The sequence below is a fragment of the Mustelus asterias genome, chromosome 11 (genome assembly GCF_964213995.1).
Source record: "Mustelus asterias chromosome 11, sMusAst1.hap1.1, whole genome shotgun sequence".
Classification (NCBI taxonomy): Eukaryota; Metazoa; Chordata; class Chondrichthyes; order Carcharhiniformes; family Triakidae; genus Mustelus; species Mustelus asterias.
Window position 1 is genome coordinate 55,181,609 of NC_135811.1, and position 18,175 is coordinate 55,199,783.

An 18,175-nucleotide genomic window follows, 5' to 3' on the forward strand; every position below is an offset into this window, starting at 1 on the left:
ATCTCTGATGTACAGGACTCATATGTCCTATAATGAGCTGTCAGACACCATGTGTCTCCAAAGACACTGCCTCATCAAGGAGACAGTGCAGCATCTTTGCCAGTCCTCACAGACAAGGCACCATGTGGAGGAGGAGGAGGAGGACACCCACTCCCAGTGGCATAATGGTCATGGCACCCTGAATTTCCTCACCACCAGGTCATACCAGGGCTCAAGCGAAGACTTGTGTGGCATTTCGCAATCTTCGGCCTGCAAGTGCATCTGGGCGGTCACGAACATTTTGTATGCCCAGGCATCCCACTACATCAACTTTGACCTGGCCAGGACCACTAAGATGCCCGAGCTGCAGTATTCATTGCCATTGCCGGTCTGCCTCTGATCCAGGGGGCTATTGATGGTACACGTGTCGCTTTGAGAGCCCCTTGACATCAGGGAGTGCCCTTCGTTAACCGGAAGGCATTCCATTCTCTGAATGTTCAAATAGTGTCTGATCGCCGAATCAATGTCATGCATGTGTGTGCACACTATCCTGGGTGCGTGCATGACAGCTTCATCCTGGGGCAGTTGGAGTTCTCTGGGGTCTTCAAGGATGCCCCCTCCCCGCCCCCCCCACCCCGCCCCCGGAGACTGAGTCCTGTTATGAGACCCACACTGCCACCAGGACTGCTGTTGAGCAGTGCATAGGCCTACTAAAAATGCCGTTCCACTGCCAGGACCCCTCTGTCAGAGCTCATCAGTACAGCCCCCAGAGGGTCTCCTACATCAAAGTGGTCTGCTCTGCTCTCCACAACCTGGCACAGCAGCAGGGCAAAATTGTGGAGGAGAAGGAGGAGTATGCAGCTTCATCTAAGGAAGAGGCGGCAGACCAAGAGGGAGTTGAGGATGAGACCGAGATGGACCGGATAATGGAGGACAGGCAGAGGCAAGGCTCCGACATGCCAGGAAGATCAAAGAGGCCCTGATAGCCTCCTGATTCAACAATTAGGAGGCTTGATGTCCAGCAACTGAAACCCCACTGCACTGCCTCCAAAGGTTTTAACCCCTCCCCGCCACAACCCTTGTCCACCCTCCCAAAAATAGTTTCCACCTTCTCAGCACCAGTCTGCACCCTCCCAGAACCCTTGTCCATCAATTCCTGAATCCATTTTCCCCCTCCCAAGAACAGTGCTCTCCACCCCCTCTCCGAGGGTCTCATTGACATCACATTAGGGGTGATGGGCTTGGGTTGGCTGTGTCAGTGAGTCACTGATTAAGGCAGTAAGGTAACGACGACTTGCTGTGAGGGAAGCTGTGATGCTCCTCTGGCTCAGCCTCAGTTTGACTCCTGGCTTTTCTTCTGACTGCACACAGACTCCCAGCTCATGTCTGTGTGAGGATTAAAGGCACACTCGTTTGGTCAAATGCGCCAGTTCACCCCTGCCTACTCAGTGCTCTTAAGATTTATTAATCTTGTGTGGTCTATGTCTAGGTGTATTCCCAAGATGCACTTCATAAGTGGAGGCAGCCTGCTGCCTTCCGTGCCCTGTAGCCTGAGATGCCTTTGGCGGGCATCCTCTGGAGGGCCTGTACCCAGAGGGTCCCGGCCGACTTTCGGGTGTCACTGGTGTTGCAGCGTCACCCTGTTCTACCCGTTGCCCAGGAGGCGTAGTGGTATCAAGCAGGGTGGATTCAGAAGGGCTGGGGACTGCCAGAGTCTCCTGGGTGGAAGCCCCCAGAACAGGCTCGAGAGGTCCCTCCTCCTTCAGGCTCCTGGAACATTCCATGGGACACTAAGGCAGCTGGAGTTCCAGAAGCTTCTGAGTCACCCGGTGATGCCAGTCTTGGAGGCCCAACATTGTATGCACCATGGTGTGAGAGCCCTCAGCAATGGACCTCTGCATATGGACGAAGCTCTCAAAACCATCAGCCATGGTCTCCTGTTACTGAGCCATGCTCTTCAGGCCCTCAGCCATGGTACTTCGAGACTATGGCATGCTCAGACAGCCTGCCGCTAGCTTTCCATGGCCCTTACAGTGTTGGACTGGGTGCCACGCAATGCCGGCACCATCTCCTGCGTCTGAAGGCTTTGCGACTCCTGCAATCAGCCTTGCAGTTGCTGGAATGTCACTGACACTTGCTCCTGGACTTCCCAGCTCTGCCTTTGCATCTCCAGCAGCTCTGGGAAAACCTTTTCCAGAGATTCAGCATGGAACCATAGAATCCCTACAGTACAGAAGGAGGCCATTCAGCCCATTGAGTCTGCACTAACTCTCGGCGTCTAGATAGGAAGGGATTGTGAAGAGGAGTGCTAGGGCATTTGAGGAAGATGCTGAGGGGGTTGGGTGCTGGGAGGCTGCGAGGTGTCAGAGAGTGGATTAATGTCGACATTCCAGGTGTGACACATGTGACTGGAGACAGGTGGTCACTCACCCTTGCAGCTCAAATTAGGTCATGTGTTTCCTTGCAGTATTGGACGCTGGTCCTCCGTATCAGGCTTCTGGCACTGACTGCTGCAGCCATTGCATCACAGGCTGGATTTGCCTCGCTGCTTCTGGGTTTTCTACCCACTCGGGGTATAGGTCCCGCCTCTCCTCCACAGTGTCAAGGAGCCTTGTCAAATCTGCCCCAGGAAGCGTGAAGCAGTTCTCTGTACTGCCATCCTCCTGGCTTGACTGGCTGAGAGTACAGAGGTACCGTTTAACTATAGCTTTCCTCTGTTAACAGTGCATAGCTGAGCCCAAGTTCGGGTGGATAACACATCCAAATCAGCATGTTTCACATGGGGGTTTTCATTGCACAAGTGCGGGAAGATCACAATCAGATTCATACCAGAACAGCCAGCGTGAGGCGTACTGGTTTTTCATATCCAAAATGACACTTGGTCATTTTTTTGGAAAATTCCACCCCTTTTATTTCTTACCACAACCTTTGTTCCTGCTCCACCAACTCTTCTATCATTTAATCTCTCCATCTCCTATCACACACCTTTCTTTAGTTCTTTTGCCACTCTTCCCCCATTTTACCTGCTTAAAATCTAACTTGTTCAGCTCTGATGAAAGGTTATTGACCTGAAATATTTACCCAGCAGGGAATACCAGATGTTTGTCATTGGGGACTGCAACAAAATTGGAAGTTTCTGAGTGCCAATTTACTGTGCACCACCGGCCCCCCCAACCCCGCCCCTTCAAAACATCCAGTTTGCCAAAAATAACCCTGCTGGGTATTGTCAGTGCATAAACATGGACACGTTACATAGAACATAGAACAGTACAGCACAGAACAGGCCCTTCGGCCCACGATGTTGTGCCGAGCTTTATCTGAAACCAAGATCAAGCTATCCCACTCCCTATCATCCTGGTGTGCTCCATGTGCCTATCCAATAACCGCTTAAATGTTCCTAAAGTGTCTGACTCCACTATCACTGCAGGCAGTCCATTCCACACCCCAACCACTCTCTGCGTAAAGAACCTACCTCTGATATCCTTCCTGTATCTCCCACCACGAACCCTATAGTTATGCCCCCTTGTAATAGCTCCATCCACCCGAGGAAATAGTCTTTGAACGTTCACTCTATCTATCCCCTTCATCATTTTATAAACCTCTATTAAGTCTCCCCTCAGCCTCCTCCGCTCCAGAGAGAACAGCCCTAGCTCCCTCAACCTTTCCTCATAAGACCTACCCTCCAAACCAGGCAGCATCCTGGTAAATCTCCTCTGCACTCTTTCCAGCGCTTCCACATCCTTCTTATTGTGAGGTGACCAGAACTGCACACAATATTCCAAATGTGGTCTCACCAAGTTACCTAGCTCATTTTTGGTACCCTGATCTACTTATTTAGTTGTTTCTAACAAGCATAAAACATTCTCAGAGAAACCCTTTCAATCAGGAGAAGTATCTGCATACTCCCACTGCCTCCCGCCTCATCACCCCTCTTCACCTCTCCCAACTCCTCTCTCCCTTCCCCACCCACCCCATGATATCAAGCTCAGCCTTCCTTCTGTCACACCTGGTTCACCCTCCTCTTTCCATTACCTCCAGCATCGCAAGCTCCTTAGTTCCACCACAGCTTTGCTACTGATGGGAATGTCCAGGCCACATTAACGTTGTTTCTCACTCCACAGATGCTGCCCGATTTGCTGAGTATTTCCAGTACTTTCTGTCGTGATTACAACAGAAATTTCTTTTTATTTTGGACAAGTAACAATTGATTTCTCCTCAAAGTAATGTTTTCATGCACATGCCAAACCAGGTAGAAATATTGTTTTCACTATTTTAATTTAATATAACATTGGAACACAATGCAGTGTTAGTAATAAAATGCCTTTTTATTGTTCTGCAGACTATTCCAAGGTTCACCTAACACAGTTGATGGAAAAAGCTGAAGTGATTTCAGGGCGCATGTTGAAGTTTTCAGTTTTCTATCGTAACCAGCACAGAGAATATTTTGACCATGTTCGGTAAGAAAAATCACAGGAAAAGCCCTTTGCATTTTCATTGTAAAATTTGAGAAAATTATTTATTGTTAAACTTGGAGACTACTGAGGAGAAGGATATTTTTAATAAAATCTTGAGTCATATCTTTTTAATGATGTAGTGGGAGAAATTAGTGTGTGTGATACAGTAAGTTTATCATATCTAATGTTAACTCCATACAAACATTTACTGCCATCTGAGAAGCAACGTGTTAACTATTCTTTTGTAGTCTTATTCACAGCCAGTGACAAATTTGGGTTGTCTAGTGGTAAGTGAGATAAAATGATGTTGATAAAATGGTGCTGAAATTTGGAAAATAAAAGCTGATTGTGTAGGGGATAATATATTGGCTTGGATAGAAGACTGGCTGGTCACCAGGAAGCAGAGTAGGCATAAAAGTGTCATTTTCGAGTTGACGGAGTGTAATGAGCGGTGTGCCACAGGGAACAGTGCTGAGACTTCAACTTTTTACAATTTATATAAATGATTTGGATGAAAGGACTGAATGTTGCTAAATTTGCTGATGGCACAAAGATAGAACAAAGATAATTACAGCACAGGAACAGGCCCTTCCGCCCTCCAAGTCTGCACCGACCATGCTGCCCGACTGAACTAAAACCCCCTACCCTTCCGGGGACCATATCCCTCTAGGTAGGAAAGTAATTTGTGAAGAGTACATAAGGTGGCTACAAAGGGATATAGATAGGGAAAATGAGTGGACAAACCTCTGGCAAATGGAGCTTGATGTGGAAAAATGTGAAATTGTCCTTTTTAGCAGGAAGAATAAAAAAGCATATCATTTAAATGGTGGGAGGTTGCAGAACTGAGGGGGATCTGGGTGTCCTACTGCATGAATCACAAAAGGTTTGTATGCAGATACAACAAAGTAATTAGGAAAGCTAATATAATCTTATCGTTTATTGTGAAGGAAATAACATACACAAGTAGAGAGGTTATGCTTCAGTTAAACAGGGCACCGATGAGACCATTTCTGCAGTACTGTGGACAGTATCGGTCTCCTTATTAAAGGGAGGATGTAAATGTGTTGGAAGCAATTCAGAGAGGGTTTACTAGACTAATTCCTGGCTTGTATCCGCTGCAGTTAAAAATAGTAATGGACAATTTGATTGAAATATGTAAGATCCTGAGGGGATAGGGTGGCTATGGTGAAGAGGTTTTTGCTTGGGGAGAATCTAGAATTGTTTTAAAATAATAGGTCACCCATTTAAGACAGATGATTTTTTTTTCTCTTAGGGTTTTAAGTCTTGGAACTCTTTGTCTTCAAAATATTCAAAGACTCTGCCAGAGTTAGATGAATTCTTGATAGACAAGGGGATGAAAGGTGATCTGGGGTAGGTGGGAATGTGGAGTTGACGTTACAATCAAATCAGCTCTAGTCTTATTGAATGATGGAGCAAGCTCGAGGGGCCAACTGCTCCTCATTCATAAGGTCAAATGTTACTACTTCAACAAATATCAATGAACAGCTTGGTTTTAAATGAATTTGCGGTGCTTTTTCTGGTGAAGTAGCAAAACGTAATAATGCAAGCGAGAGAAGGTCAGTAAAATTTTAGAATTAGTATTTTTAAACCTACATTAATTGCGTCTCCAGCAACAATGTCTATATCTTCAAGCATTAGAAGCTGTGCAGAGGCAACCAGAAAATATCAGCAAAAATATTGCATTATTAATATATTAATTGCTTCTAAAATTTCTCAGTTGCTGACAGCATTATGATCTAGATTCCTTAGGGAATACTCCAAATTAATTTACATGTTCATGTACAATATGATCCCATGCAATCTTAACATAGCTAGTTTGATCTTGAATTGATTTCAGTGACAGTATGATTTTGAGAAACAATTTTATTTCATAATCCTTTTCCTGATTGTATTCCACATAAAGTTCCTGGGATGGTGCCCAAATTCTGACCCACAATTGCATTCCCAGTACCTTCTGCGTTAAATGTAAAGAGGAACACTCCTGCTACTTCCAGCACCATATAAAATATGAAGACTACAGCATTGTTTTCATGTACATCAGATAATGGCTCCTGCTCAGTTGAATTTCATGAAGGAATCCGATGCTTGCATGCAAGGGGCATCACATCTGTTTCAAGTAGGCACAATGGACTTGGGGAAGTTGCTTCATTGACATGGCAGCACCTGGGCACAGATCAGGTGTAGGATGTTTTTCATCAAATGGACGCGTTGGTCCCTGTACTGAGTGAAGGAATTGGAGATCTTAGTTCTGAACATACCTTCTGAGCATTATTTAGCTTTAGCCTCAGATGTGATATGATTAAAGTTTTAACAATGATTAGCCAACTGAAGACATCGTTTATTAGAAATGAATAGGGAGGAAAGCATTTTTGGTCCCATGGTGGAATAGTCTTCAGTTTAAGAACCTTCCTCATTTGTTCCTTCACTCACGTGACTGCTCTCCTCTGTGCTGTTCCCATTCTATGTTCATGCTACAGCTCTGAGCTCTGTGAAAAATGGTACCACCCTCCACCTGCATTGAACCCCAGGTCTCCTAACTCCAAATCCATTACTCAGCTTCATTGTCCCTTGTACCACAGTCTCGTTTTTTTTGCCCCTGATTTCAGAGCCCTGTCCACCCAAATAAGCAATGTATGCAATATTACTCATTCAGAAATTCCAACATGCATTGTTAAATTTCTAGAGTTTAATCATTTCTGTCTCCTCTCATTTCTAAGTCTAAGGTTTCTTCTAGAAGGTTCTTTCTAAACGAAGTCAATCAAATTAGTTAGGAAGTGCAGACTCAGCAGTTCATAGAGAAGTCCGAAGCTGGCTGGAAATTGGTTTATAATAATTGGGGTGAGCTGCTAACACTGACTGTGCCTCCAGGGCAGTTCTGCATTACTAACAAATGAAAATTACTGTTTTCAGGGAGCATCAGGGGCAAATGATGCAAACTTCCATTAAAGATAACAGTGGCAGTCATGGTTCTCCCATCAGTGGGAAACTGCAAGGCATCTTCTTTAGCTGCAACACTGAATTCAACACCGGCAAACCTCCGCACGATTCACCTTACGGGAGATACCGCTATCAGATTCCTGCCAGCAAACTCTTCAATCAGAACACTAACCTCTATTTTGGTGATTTCTATTGCATGTATACAGCTTACCACTACATTATTCTTGTGATTGCACCGGCGGGATCAGAGGGAGATGAATTCTGCAAGCAGCGACTTCCTCAGCTAAATATTGCAGACAACAAATTCCTGACATGCACAGAGGAGGATGGTAGGCTTGTTTATCATCACGCCCAGGATGCTATTCTAGAAATCATCTACACTGACCCAGTGGATCTCTCTCTTGGTAGTGTGGCTGAGATCAGTGGCCATCAGCTAATGAGTTTATCCACAGCAAATGCAAAAAAAGATCCTAGCTGCAAGACTTGTAACATTAGTGCTGGACGTTAACTGAACAACCTGCAGTATTCACACTACTGACATTAATATAGTTTTCATTTTGTGTTATTTCAATTCTTCCCTCTTGAAAGCACGCATATGATGCAGCCTTTCACCAAAAGCTGATCCGCTAGTTGATTTATTTACTGAAACATTCGTTTTACGGACTATGTAAATGTCTGTTTCTTTTTGTGAGATACTTCATAAAGTTGCTGCAAAGTTCCTGCTTTAAGAGAAAATACAGTTGATATTAATGTGCTCTTGCAAAGGAAAAATGTTAGCTTATTGCGTAGTGTTCTAAATCAAATATTTAACCCAAATGAACAACTATCAATTGGAACAAGCATGAAGGTTACAGTGGCAGCATGACTTTATCTTGCAAAATAGAAATACAGTATTTCCAACTTGTTCATTAAGTGTTCACATTACTTGTAATAACTAGTTAATAAGAAACATTTAAAACCGCTGTATTTGAAGAAAATAAATGTAATACAATAGAAAAATATTTGTATTTGTACTGTTCAAAAAGATTTACAGTTCAGTGGATGATCAACTACACAGCATTTTGTAGTAATTTCACAGTGTTATGAAACCATACTGCTTCTAAAAAATTAAATGGCTGTAAAATGCATACATTACTATTCTATTTATTACATTCCAATACCGCAATAAGTTCATTATAATTCTTCTTATACTGCTTCCTACAAAGAAATACAAAGTGCCAGCATTATTTGGGTTAACCAAACATTAGCTTATAATTTAGTAGTTTTTTTTCCCCATGCATAGACAGTTTGGAACAAGGAACAGCGTTTCTGAATGGTTCACAACAAGTAAAAGAAATATCTCAATTTGTCTGGAAAACTCAAATTTCAACCCAAAAAAAACCAGTAAATTAACACTGTATTCAAAACATTATTCCAAATTTAATCATTGAATGTTGTAGAATATGACAGAGGGATTTTATATGGTGGCACAAATTAAAAACCTGAGTTGAATTCTCTGACTACCAACAATGATTTTGAACAAATGCTTCCAGTCTAGGATGCTTTGTGTTGCTTCAATTGAGTGTAGATAATAGCACACTCCTGAGCCAAGCAAAGAAATTCAGCATTCATTTCCATTTTACACGGAGGTTCCTGTTTAGCTACAAATATTTTTGGCAAGCTAGTTACAAGTGAATACATTCATTAGCATTTCAAAAGAAGTAAACTCAAAATGCATGCAGTTTAAATAAACATTTTAAAAAGAACACAAAAAGCCTTCACCAGACAATGGCAACTTAAAGTTGTACAGGATACGCATACAGAATTGGCATCAGCAAAGGCCAACAAACAGCTAGACGCTTTTTAAAAGGCTGGCTTCAAGTCTTCGAGGGATAAATTTAAGGAAATTGATTGAAATCGTGGTGAGTTGTACTATAGCACAGTTAGGCGTGAATTAATGAATACACTTCAAATAGATCAATCCAAAGTGAAGAAAATGTAAATCTTATAACATGGTAGGATGGGGATGTATTGGAAACTTCAGAAGCATGTTGGGCCATAATTTGCTGTGGGAATTAATCTAACAGCAGTTAGATTTACCATTGCACCCGGTTTAAGTGTTTACCTTGCAACTTGTTGAAAATGTGAGCGGCTAACATTGCAGTGAGGGAAATTGGTCATCTAAGACCTCAGTGAACAGGGCAAGCAACCATGTATTTCAGTGCCAGTGAGGTTGACTAGCAGTAATTATCATTAAAATTGTACTTAGACTGAAATGGACAAGACTTAACCTTCTCTGACAAGTTTAGTTTGTATCTACTGTAATTTCACAACAGGCAATGCATTTCAGCAGTGAGCTAGACAGCAAGACATCATTTATGTGAAGCTAATAGCGTGGAGTGGTGTGACAGGGACAGCAGCTACGGATATTTGGAGCTGAACCATGCATTTACTGCTCCGTTGAAGTTGCTGTACCCTGTGTGCATAAATAACAGCAAGCAATATTATGCCAATCGCAAATGATAGTTCGTCAGTACTATTATTGTAAGAAGGGAGTTCGAGAAGGCGGCACATGAAAAGTTGAAAATAATTCATGCACTCTTATGATTACTCAGTATCCTGTCCTCTGTAATCAGTGATAACGAAATAGGCAGACATGATCAAATCAATGAAGGCTTGAGACACATGGGTTCAAAACAAAAAGAATGAAATCTGAAAGATGCTAAAAAGACCAGGCATGGTGTGAACACTGGGGCAGTTTTGTTATAGCGTAAGCAAGCTATTCCAGGCTCAAACAACTATATAAAACCAATGCATTACTGGAAACAAGCAGCAGTTCAGAACAGCTCCTTCCTATAAAACATCATTGACCTGAAACATGATCTGACTTTCTCTCCACAGATGCTGCCTGACCTGTTGAGTATTGCCAGCATTTTCTGTTCTTTATTTCAGATTTCCATAATTAACATTATTTTGCTTCTGGTTTTCACATTGGCTGAAAGATAAGCAGCAGGAACTTGTTCGGAGAGTGACTTAAGAATCTTCACGTCGAGTTCAAAGAATTGGGATTTGTTTGCAAACTACCATTTCAAATTTACATTTAAGTTGGGGAGATGGTGGCAGATTAATAACTGGATTAATAATCTCGAGGCCTGTGTCCCTGGTGATGGGTTCAAATCCCACCATGGCGACTGATGAAATTTAAACTCAGTGAACGAAATTTGGAATATAAAGCTGATGGGTCACTGTAAAACTAGCTTTGATTGTTGTTTAAAAAAAAGTCCAGCTAGTGGGAAGGAATTGGGCTCGAATTTCCTTGGACTGGCAATCAACATCGTATTTCCACTCCGATCCCAGTCACTTACCCAAACTGCTGTCTTGCCTGACCTTCCAACTCGGGTTGGGCCACTCGGGTGGTGCAACATGTTCTCGGGACCTAGCGTCAAGTGCAGCTCTGTCAAAGGGAAGGAAACCATGCCCCATTTTTACAGCACAAGCTGCCATAAAGCAGGTAAGCTTGCAGATCGTTGGCAGGCCAGGGGGGAAGGTGTGTATAAGGTAAGTGTGTAAGGGTCAGACCTCAGGAGGGGGCTTTCGGATTTCAGCGTTGGTGGGGGAGGGGGGTGGAGAGAGACCCTTGGGGGGATATGGGGAGGGTGCCCTGGGTGAGGGGGAAATTGGTGTGGGTTTATGCAATAGTTACCAAAAGATCATAAGGGTTTTAAATCTTCTAACCTTTGCTGGATAACTGTTGATGTAACCCAGTCAGAACCATCCGAAGTTTGCAATTTAAATCCCATTTTCCGGATGGCTCCCAGTGTAGGGCAATTGCCTAGGAAAAGTTGGCACTTCTTGGCAATTGATGTGCAAACCTTACCTGGGAACTGCAAAAGGGAATTCCCCAACGCATGTCCCCCTACCCCCCCAAATACCATCTGGGATCTCGGATGTTATAGCCCAATATCTGCCATTCTTACCTGCTCTAGCCTACAGTAACTCTAGATCCACAGAAATGTGGGTTCACTCAACTATCTGAAATGAACCTAGCCAGCCACTCAGTTGAAGGGCAGTTAAGGATGGGCAACAAAAATGGCCCACATCCCATGAAGGAATAAATAAAAAAAAAGAAAAGAACTTGAATGTAGAAGTGGTCAAGTTGATCGATAATACCAAAAGGGTAGGGAACAACTAATGATCAAATTAAAAAATAGTCTGTAATAGAGGAACTTCGGATCCTTTTCAGATCATGAACTTGGATGGCTCAAATGGCTTCCTTGTGACGTAACATCTTTTCAATAAACAGTGGATTGCTGAAAGGATTGACATTAGTTTTAAGTCAGACCTTAATGACACATCGACCTCTGAGATGCTGCAGGAACATTATGCATGCAAAATATGCCTGTTTCAGAATGATACACTTTACGCATGTTCTAAATTACAAAATATTACAAACATTTTTTTCAGTAAATAATTACCAAAAGTATAAATGACAGTGTTTCTACTGGACAATATAAAGGTATGCCAATCCCTAACTTGGATCTGAAATGGTTAAAGAACGGCCACAAAGAAGATTGGAACTGGAGTCCGAACAATTATAAATTCATCTTGAATTTCCCTTCGATAATCATACAAGAATTGGCAATCTTTGTATTTAAACAGTAATTGACTACTCAACGTAATAAAAACTGAAGAAACCATCAAAAACACATGATCAAAATAAAAAAGGCAGGCTTTTTTTTTGGTTGTACACGACACTTTTTTTTTCAGTTCACAATGACATAAATAAAGTGCTATGGTGGCTCACACAGAGACCATCAAATAATGTCTCCCCTCCCCCTCCCCCCACTAAATTTCTGCCTTGCCGAGGAATAATTCAACTATTCGCAGTTACTCATTGTCCGGAATAGGGTCTATTTCATAAAATTCTCAAAGCTACCTACTCAAAAATATTGTCAGTGCATCTTGTAACGTTTGTTGTCGTGTGTGACAGTGACTTTGATTAGTTGCTCAGCAACCCTCGTGTTCATTTTTGCTGTCACTGCTGGAACTTGTGGACTTCAGTGATCAATAAAGTGCAGCCAAGTGTTTCTATGGCACAAACGCGAGAAAGAAGTATCCAGAGCTTTAGAAAGGAGTGAATAATTCCCTCTGGTTCAGTTAAGGACAAGAAAATCGTCTTCTGTGTAAGGTTTGTCTTTAAGAACTCAAAGCAGTTTTTGAGCCATCGTGCTTGGTGATGAGTGCCTCCAGCAATCGAAGCTTTGCTTTCATGTGCTTGTACTCGCTGTACTCTTCAGCCATCGGTATGCGGTCTTCTTTCTGTACGTTCCTACAAGAAAAATCTGCGTGATTATTATCATTTCCAGGGAAATCAACATGGTTAATTAAAACTCTTTGTCACAGAGTTGAGTTAATCTGCAATTATATCCCCCCCCCCCCCCCCCACAACCTCCCCCCACAAAATGAGCTTCTGGTCACAGCTCTCCTGGCAATAGAATAAGGCAAGTTGAGAACAACTTCATCTCCAGATGGAGCTAAGAGGAACTGATCCATTTGGACAGAACAGCAGGAAGAAACAAATACAAAATAGAGAAAGAATTGTTCATTCTCACTGTCCCAAGGAGAATTTTACTCATTTAGCCAGCGGAACAGGAGCAGTCTGTTTGACATGCTGGGCCATCTCATTAGCTCCAGCTTTTCAATCTGATTTCTTACCCTTCCTTGCTATCCCCCTCAATACATTTATTTACAAAATACATATTTCTGCCTTCATTTCAAGTTCCTCAGTTTGATTTTATACCCTTGAGCAGAATTTTCCACCTACTTGCAAACTTTTGCCTAATAATTTTTTCTGATATTTGATTTTCACTTGATTTCTAAAATTATACCCATTGGTTCCACTTTCCATCACGCAAACCAGCCTCCCATCCATTGACTCTGTCTACACTTTCCGCTGCCTTGGCAAAGCAGCCAACATAATTAAGGACCCCACGCACCCCGGACATTCTCTCTTCCACCTTCTTCTGTCAGGAAAAAGATACAAAAGTCTGAGGTCATGTACCAACCGATTCAAGAACAGCTTTTTCCCTGCTGCCGACAGACTTTTGAATGGATCTACCTTGCATTAATTTGATCTTTCTCTACACCCTAGCTATGACTGTAACACTACATTCTGCGGCCTCTCCTTTCCTTCTCTATGAACAGTATGCTTTGTCTGTATAGTGCGCAAGAAACAATACTTTTCACTGTATATTAATACATGTGACAATAATAAATCAAATCAAAATTCACCTTGAACAAGGAATCAGCCCTAGGCTCATCTTAAAGGCAGTATATCCTTTGTAACATGGGTTCCACAAAATTGAAGACAACAGACCAGAATGCTGTACTGGCACAGCTGAGGCTGTGTGTTACGTTGGTGGGGCCAGGATTGCAGGAGGAGCAGTGAGCTATCTGCTCTGATTGTCCAGATAATCTGCGGTAGTTGTCACCAGCCAGCAATGTAGTTTAGCCTGGCTGTGATAATAAGACTAATGGGGAAGCTTGTAATCTGGCCAGCAGGTACAAATTAAAGGGATGTACACTGTAAAGGGAAGTGAACGCATGCAACAGAGGGTGGTAAACTGAGAATAAAAATACCAATTTAATCAAAAATACAAAAAACAGCTTTTTACATGAGCAGTACAGTGCACACACAGAGGGTTGCAATGTGCGCCGAGTGGCGTGCCGACTGGCACAGCGTGTGCACGCCAAGTGGCGCAGCGTGTGCACGCATGCGTGCCAAGTGGCGCACCGTGTGTGCGCGTTTGCGCCGAGTGCTGCACCGTGGGCGCGCCGAGTGCTGCACCGTGTGCTGAGTGGTGCACTGTCCTAGCTGGTACAGTGAGTGTGTGCTGAGTGGTCTGGTGTATGTGTCTATGCAGAGTGGTGAAGTATGGGGCTATGATGGGAGGCCATGCATGGGGGTCATGTAGGGGTGGGATGGAGGAGGGCCTCAATGCTGGTGATCCGTGTCGGGGAAGGGATGGGGGAACATGCCACCAATGAGAGGGGGGAGTTAGGGGTCCCAATGTCCCCAGGGGAGGAGGGGGTCTCCCGGTGCACAGTGATATTGGGGTGCCCTTACAGAATGGCACCACGTGCTCTGAAGCTGGACTCACCTCCCCCCGCCCCCGGCCAATTCACAGTACTGCTGTGAAACTCAGCAATCTCCAATAAAGTGGCTGAGTGTGGGAGGGCGGCAGTGCGGAGCGGGCCTGACAGACCGATGGGAATCGCTCCGTTATTCTCACCATCATAATGGGGTTTTTTTATGTGGGGGGGAGGGGGGGGGAGGAGTTTCACCCAGAGACTTTGGTTTGTGGGGTTTAAAAAGAGACTGGGCTGGGGAGACTGCTATTAAACACAAATCCTCAGCACGCGTTACATTTTCCAATAATCTTCAGCTAAACAAAATTGTGAAAAGTCAGACTGTGTGGTTTTGCTGATGCATTGGCAATGTGTTCACCTGCAGCTGCTAATCGCTCCTACTTACCTGCCTGTCTGTTTGAAAAACTGCTCTTCAAACTCTCGGAGAGCTTTGCGCAATTTCTTTTTTTCTGATCGAGTTTCACGGAGTTGTTCCAACAGTTCAGGCCTGTCAATAATAAATGCATTAAACTTGGCACACTGACAGGTTGAGAGAAAATTAATTTGTCCCACACCGTAATTAATTAAAAAGATATAGTCCCAAATTAAAGAAAATTTCCATTTATAAACAGTGTTTCACAACCTCCAGCATCCCAAAGCGCTTTAAAGCAAATAAATAAATCGCTATTCTCCTGTAGTCAAAGCATTCATTTATCCCATTGGCCAGAGCATCAGGTGGAACTGCCCCCTGATCTGCTTTCAAATAGCACCATGGAATCTTTCACATCCATCTCATCAAAAGACAACAGTTCAAATAAAGCAGCACTCCCTTGGTGTCAGCTTAGATCTGCTTTCTGTGTAGGCGGAACGTGAATGCACAATCATGCAACTCAGAGTCAGAACTGAACACTGAGCCTGGTCAACACCATTGCTTGTGAAGAAAATGTTCTTATTTTAATATTTTTGGAGTTTATTGTGTTATTCTGTGAAGCAGGTATGTGGTGTGTCTGTGAGTGCGAGAGCGCGAGAGCGCGAGAGAGGGTGTGTGCGCGGGAGAGGGTGTGTGCGCGGGAGAGGGCGTGTGCGCGGGAGAGGGCGTGTGCGCGGGAGAGGGCGTGTGCGCGGGAGAGGGCGTGTGCGCGGGAGAGGGCGTGTGCGAGAGAGAGGGCGTGTGCGAGAGAGAGGGCGTGTGCGAGAGAGAGGGCGTGTGCGAGAGAGAGGGCGTGTGCGAGAGAGAGGGCGTGTGCGAGGGAGAGGGCGTGTGCGCGGGAGAGGGCGTGTGCGCGGGAGAGGGCGTGTGCGCGGGAGAGGGCGTGTGCGCGGGAGAGGGCGTGTGCGCGGGAGAGGGCGTGTGCGCGGGAGAGGGCGTGTGCGCGGGAGAGGGCGTGCGCGCGGGAGAGGGCGTGCGCGCGGGAGAGGGCGTGTGCGCGAGGGAGGGCGTGTGCGCGAGGGAGGGCGTGTGCGCGAGGGAGGGCGTGTGCGCGAGGGAGGGCGTGTGCGCGAGGGAGGGCGTGTGCGCGAGAGAGGGCGTGTGCGCGAGAGGGAGGGCGTGTGCGCGAGAGAGAGGGCGTGTGCGAGAGAGAGGGCGTGTGCGAGAGAGAGGGCGTGTGCGAGAGAGAGGGCGTGTGCGAGAGAGAGGGCGTGTGCGAGAGAGAGGGCGTGTGCGAGAGAGAGGGCGTGTGCGAGAGAGAGGGCGTGTGCGAGAGAGAGGGCGTGTGCGAGAGAGAGGGCGTGTGCGAGAGAGAGGGCGTGTGCGAGAGAGAGGGCGTGTGCGAGAGAGAGGGCGTGTGCGCGAGAGAGGGCGTGTGCGCGAGAGAGGGCGTGTGCGCGAGAGAGGGCGTGTGCGCGAGAGAGGGCGTGTGCGCGAGAGAGGGCGTGTGCGAGAGAGAGGGCGTGTGCGAGAGAGAGGGCGTGTGCGAGAGAGAGGGCGTGTGCGAGAGAGAGGGCGTGTGCGAGAGAGAGGGCGTGTGCGAGAGAGAGGGCGTGTGCGAGAGAGAGGGCGTGTGCGAGAGAGAGGGCGTGTGCGAGAGAGAGGGCGTGTGCGAGAGAGAGGGCGTGTGCGAGAGAGAGGGCGTGTGCGAGAGAGAGGGCGTGTGCGAGAGAGAGGGCGTGTGCAAGAGAGAGGGCGTGTGCAAGAGAGAGGGCGTGTGCAAGAGAGAGGGCGTGTGCAAGAGAGAGGGCGTGTGAGTATGTAAGTAATTTACTTAAATTGAAGACAGTTTGTTGGGCTGCATTTCAAAGAAGGATAAGGACAATGGAAAAAGATGAAAAAGAAGAAAAGCTATTTGGAGAGAGGTTGGGTGCTGTGTTGAGGTGCTGCCATGTCAGACTTCCTGGAGTGTGCTCAGTGCTGGGGGACAGCTGTGAAAAGAAGCAAAAAGTGAAGCCGCTTTCAGGCAACCCAGAAAAGTATTTGTTTTTTTTCTTAGAACCAGGACTTTGTTTTAAATCTTTTGTAATTTTCCATAGCAGAGTGGGAGAGAAGCTCTCGCATATCTATTCCATACAGAAACAGTGGGTGCATTGTGCTAACATTACTGTTTCTCTATCGATTAAATATCTATGGGGATTGTTGCTAAAGGGGTGTGAGCCTAACCAAGTAAAAATATTTGGGGGAATATGTTCCCCAAGATTAATTTTAACTGTGTAAATATAAAGGTTCGACACTTTTTCATTTATTAAAAGTGTTTTAATTTGATATTTAAAATCTCCCAAAAGTGTTACTGGAACATGTGGCTCCTGACTTCAGTACACACACCTTCTCATACATAAAAAATAGTTGTGATAGCTTGCCAAGTTTCCCTCTGGGACTTGGTTTGTCTGCCTAATCATGACATTTGGCAATGCTACCCAACTGAATGACTACATAGAATGTAAGGTTCAGAAACAGACCATTCAGCCCAAATTATCTCTGCCTTTGTTTATGCTGCACACAAGTCTACACCACTCTAATTCATGTAACCTTATCAACATATCCTTCTACATCTTACTAAAACTGAAGAATGATACAGCAGGCATGTTGTTCCACCCTGCCTGTGCCAATCAGTCCCATTGCCAGGTCCTGTCCCCATTGCCATGAGAAGTTCTCCCCTTCTTATCCAATTTCCTCTCGTAGGTTCCTACGAAATCTATTCCCATCACCCTTCCAAACAATGGATTCCAGATCATGATAAACCTGCATTATAAAACCTTTTTTCTCCTTCAAAGTCAATGACAGATGCTCTCCTGACTGGGGATGGGTGAAATGCAGAGTCTGAGTATTCTCCTAGTCCAAGACCACAAGTTAGTCATAAATCCCAGTGCTGAGTGAAATGAACTAACTTTCGAGGTACTGCTTTATCTTTTGAACAGAATATCTAATGCTACTAGCCTGTCTATTTGGCCTCATTCTTTCCCCTTGCATAAGATTATTTGGGGGGTCAGCAGACTGCCTGCTCCTGGTTTTCCCACAAATGCTGCCTCTCAGCTTGGGACGCCGTCACGTCCAAGTTCCCCTCCAAGTCGCACACCATCCTGACTTGGAGAGATCGCTGTTCCGTCCTTGTCGCTGGGCAGAAATCCTGGAAGTCACTGCTTAACTACACCTTAACGGCTTAAAAAGGCGGCCCACCACCACCACCTTCTCAAGGCAACTATAGACAATGTTGGCCTTGCGAGCAATGTCCCACCCTCTGAAT

The 18,175-nt window shown here is 45.0% G+C and overlaps 2 protein-coding genes across 8 annotated transcripts in view; one reads left to right on the forward strand and one right to left on the reverse strand.

The window, feature by feature from the left end:
• The window catches only part of LOC144500539 (phytanoyl-CoA hydroxylase-interacting protein-like), a 25,886-nt gene extending 17,637 nt beyond the window's left edge, over nucleotides 1-8,249 (forward strand). The window contains exons 3-4 of the mRNA XM_078223620.1: nucleotides 4,319-4,436; nucleotides 7,365-8,249. Of these exons, the coding sequence (XP_078079746.1) occupies nucleotides 4,319-4,436; nucleotides 7,365-7,899 (653 nt within the window). The 3' untranslated portion in view covers nucleotides 7,900-8,249. The remainder of the gene's footprint in view (nucleotides 1-4,318; nucleotides 4,437-7,364) is intronic.
• Nucleotides 8,249-18,175, reverse strand: part of fam13c (family with sequence similarity 13 member C) — a 181,423-nt gene continuing 171,496 nt past the window's right edge. For all 7 annotated transcript variants that reach the window (XM_078223617.1, XM_078223615.1, XM_078223618.1 and 4 more), the window contains 2 exons: nucleotides 14,905-15,006; nucleotides 8,249-12,699 (listed from right to left, as the gene is read on the reverse strand). In XM_078223617.1, the coding sequence (XP_078079743.1) occupies nucleotides 12,567-12,699; nucleotides 14,905-15,006 (235 nt within the window). In that variant the 3' untranslated portion in view covers nucleotides 8,249-12,566. The remainder of the gene's footprint in view (nucleotides 12,700-14,904; nucleotides 15,007-18,175) is intronic.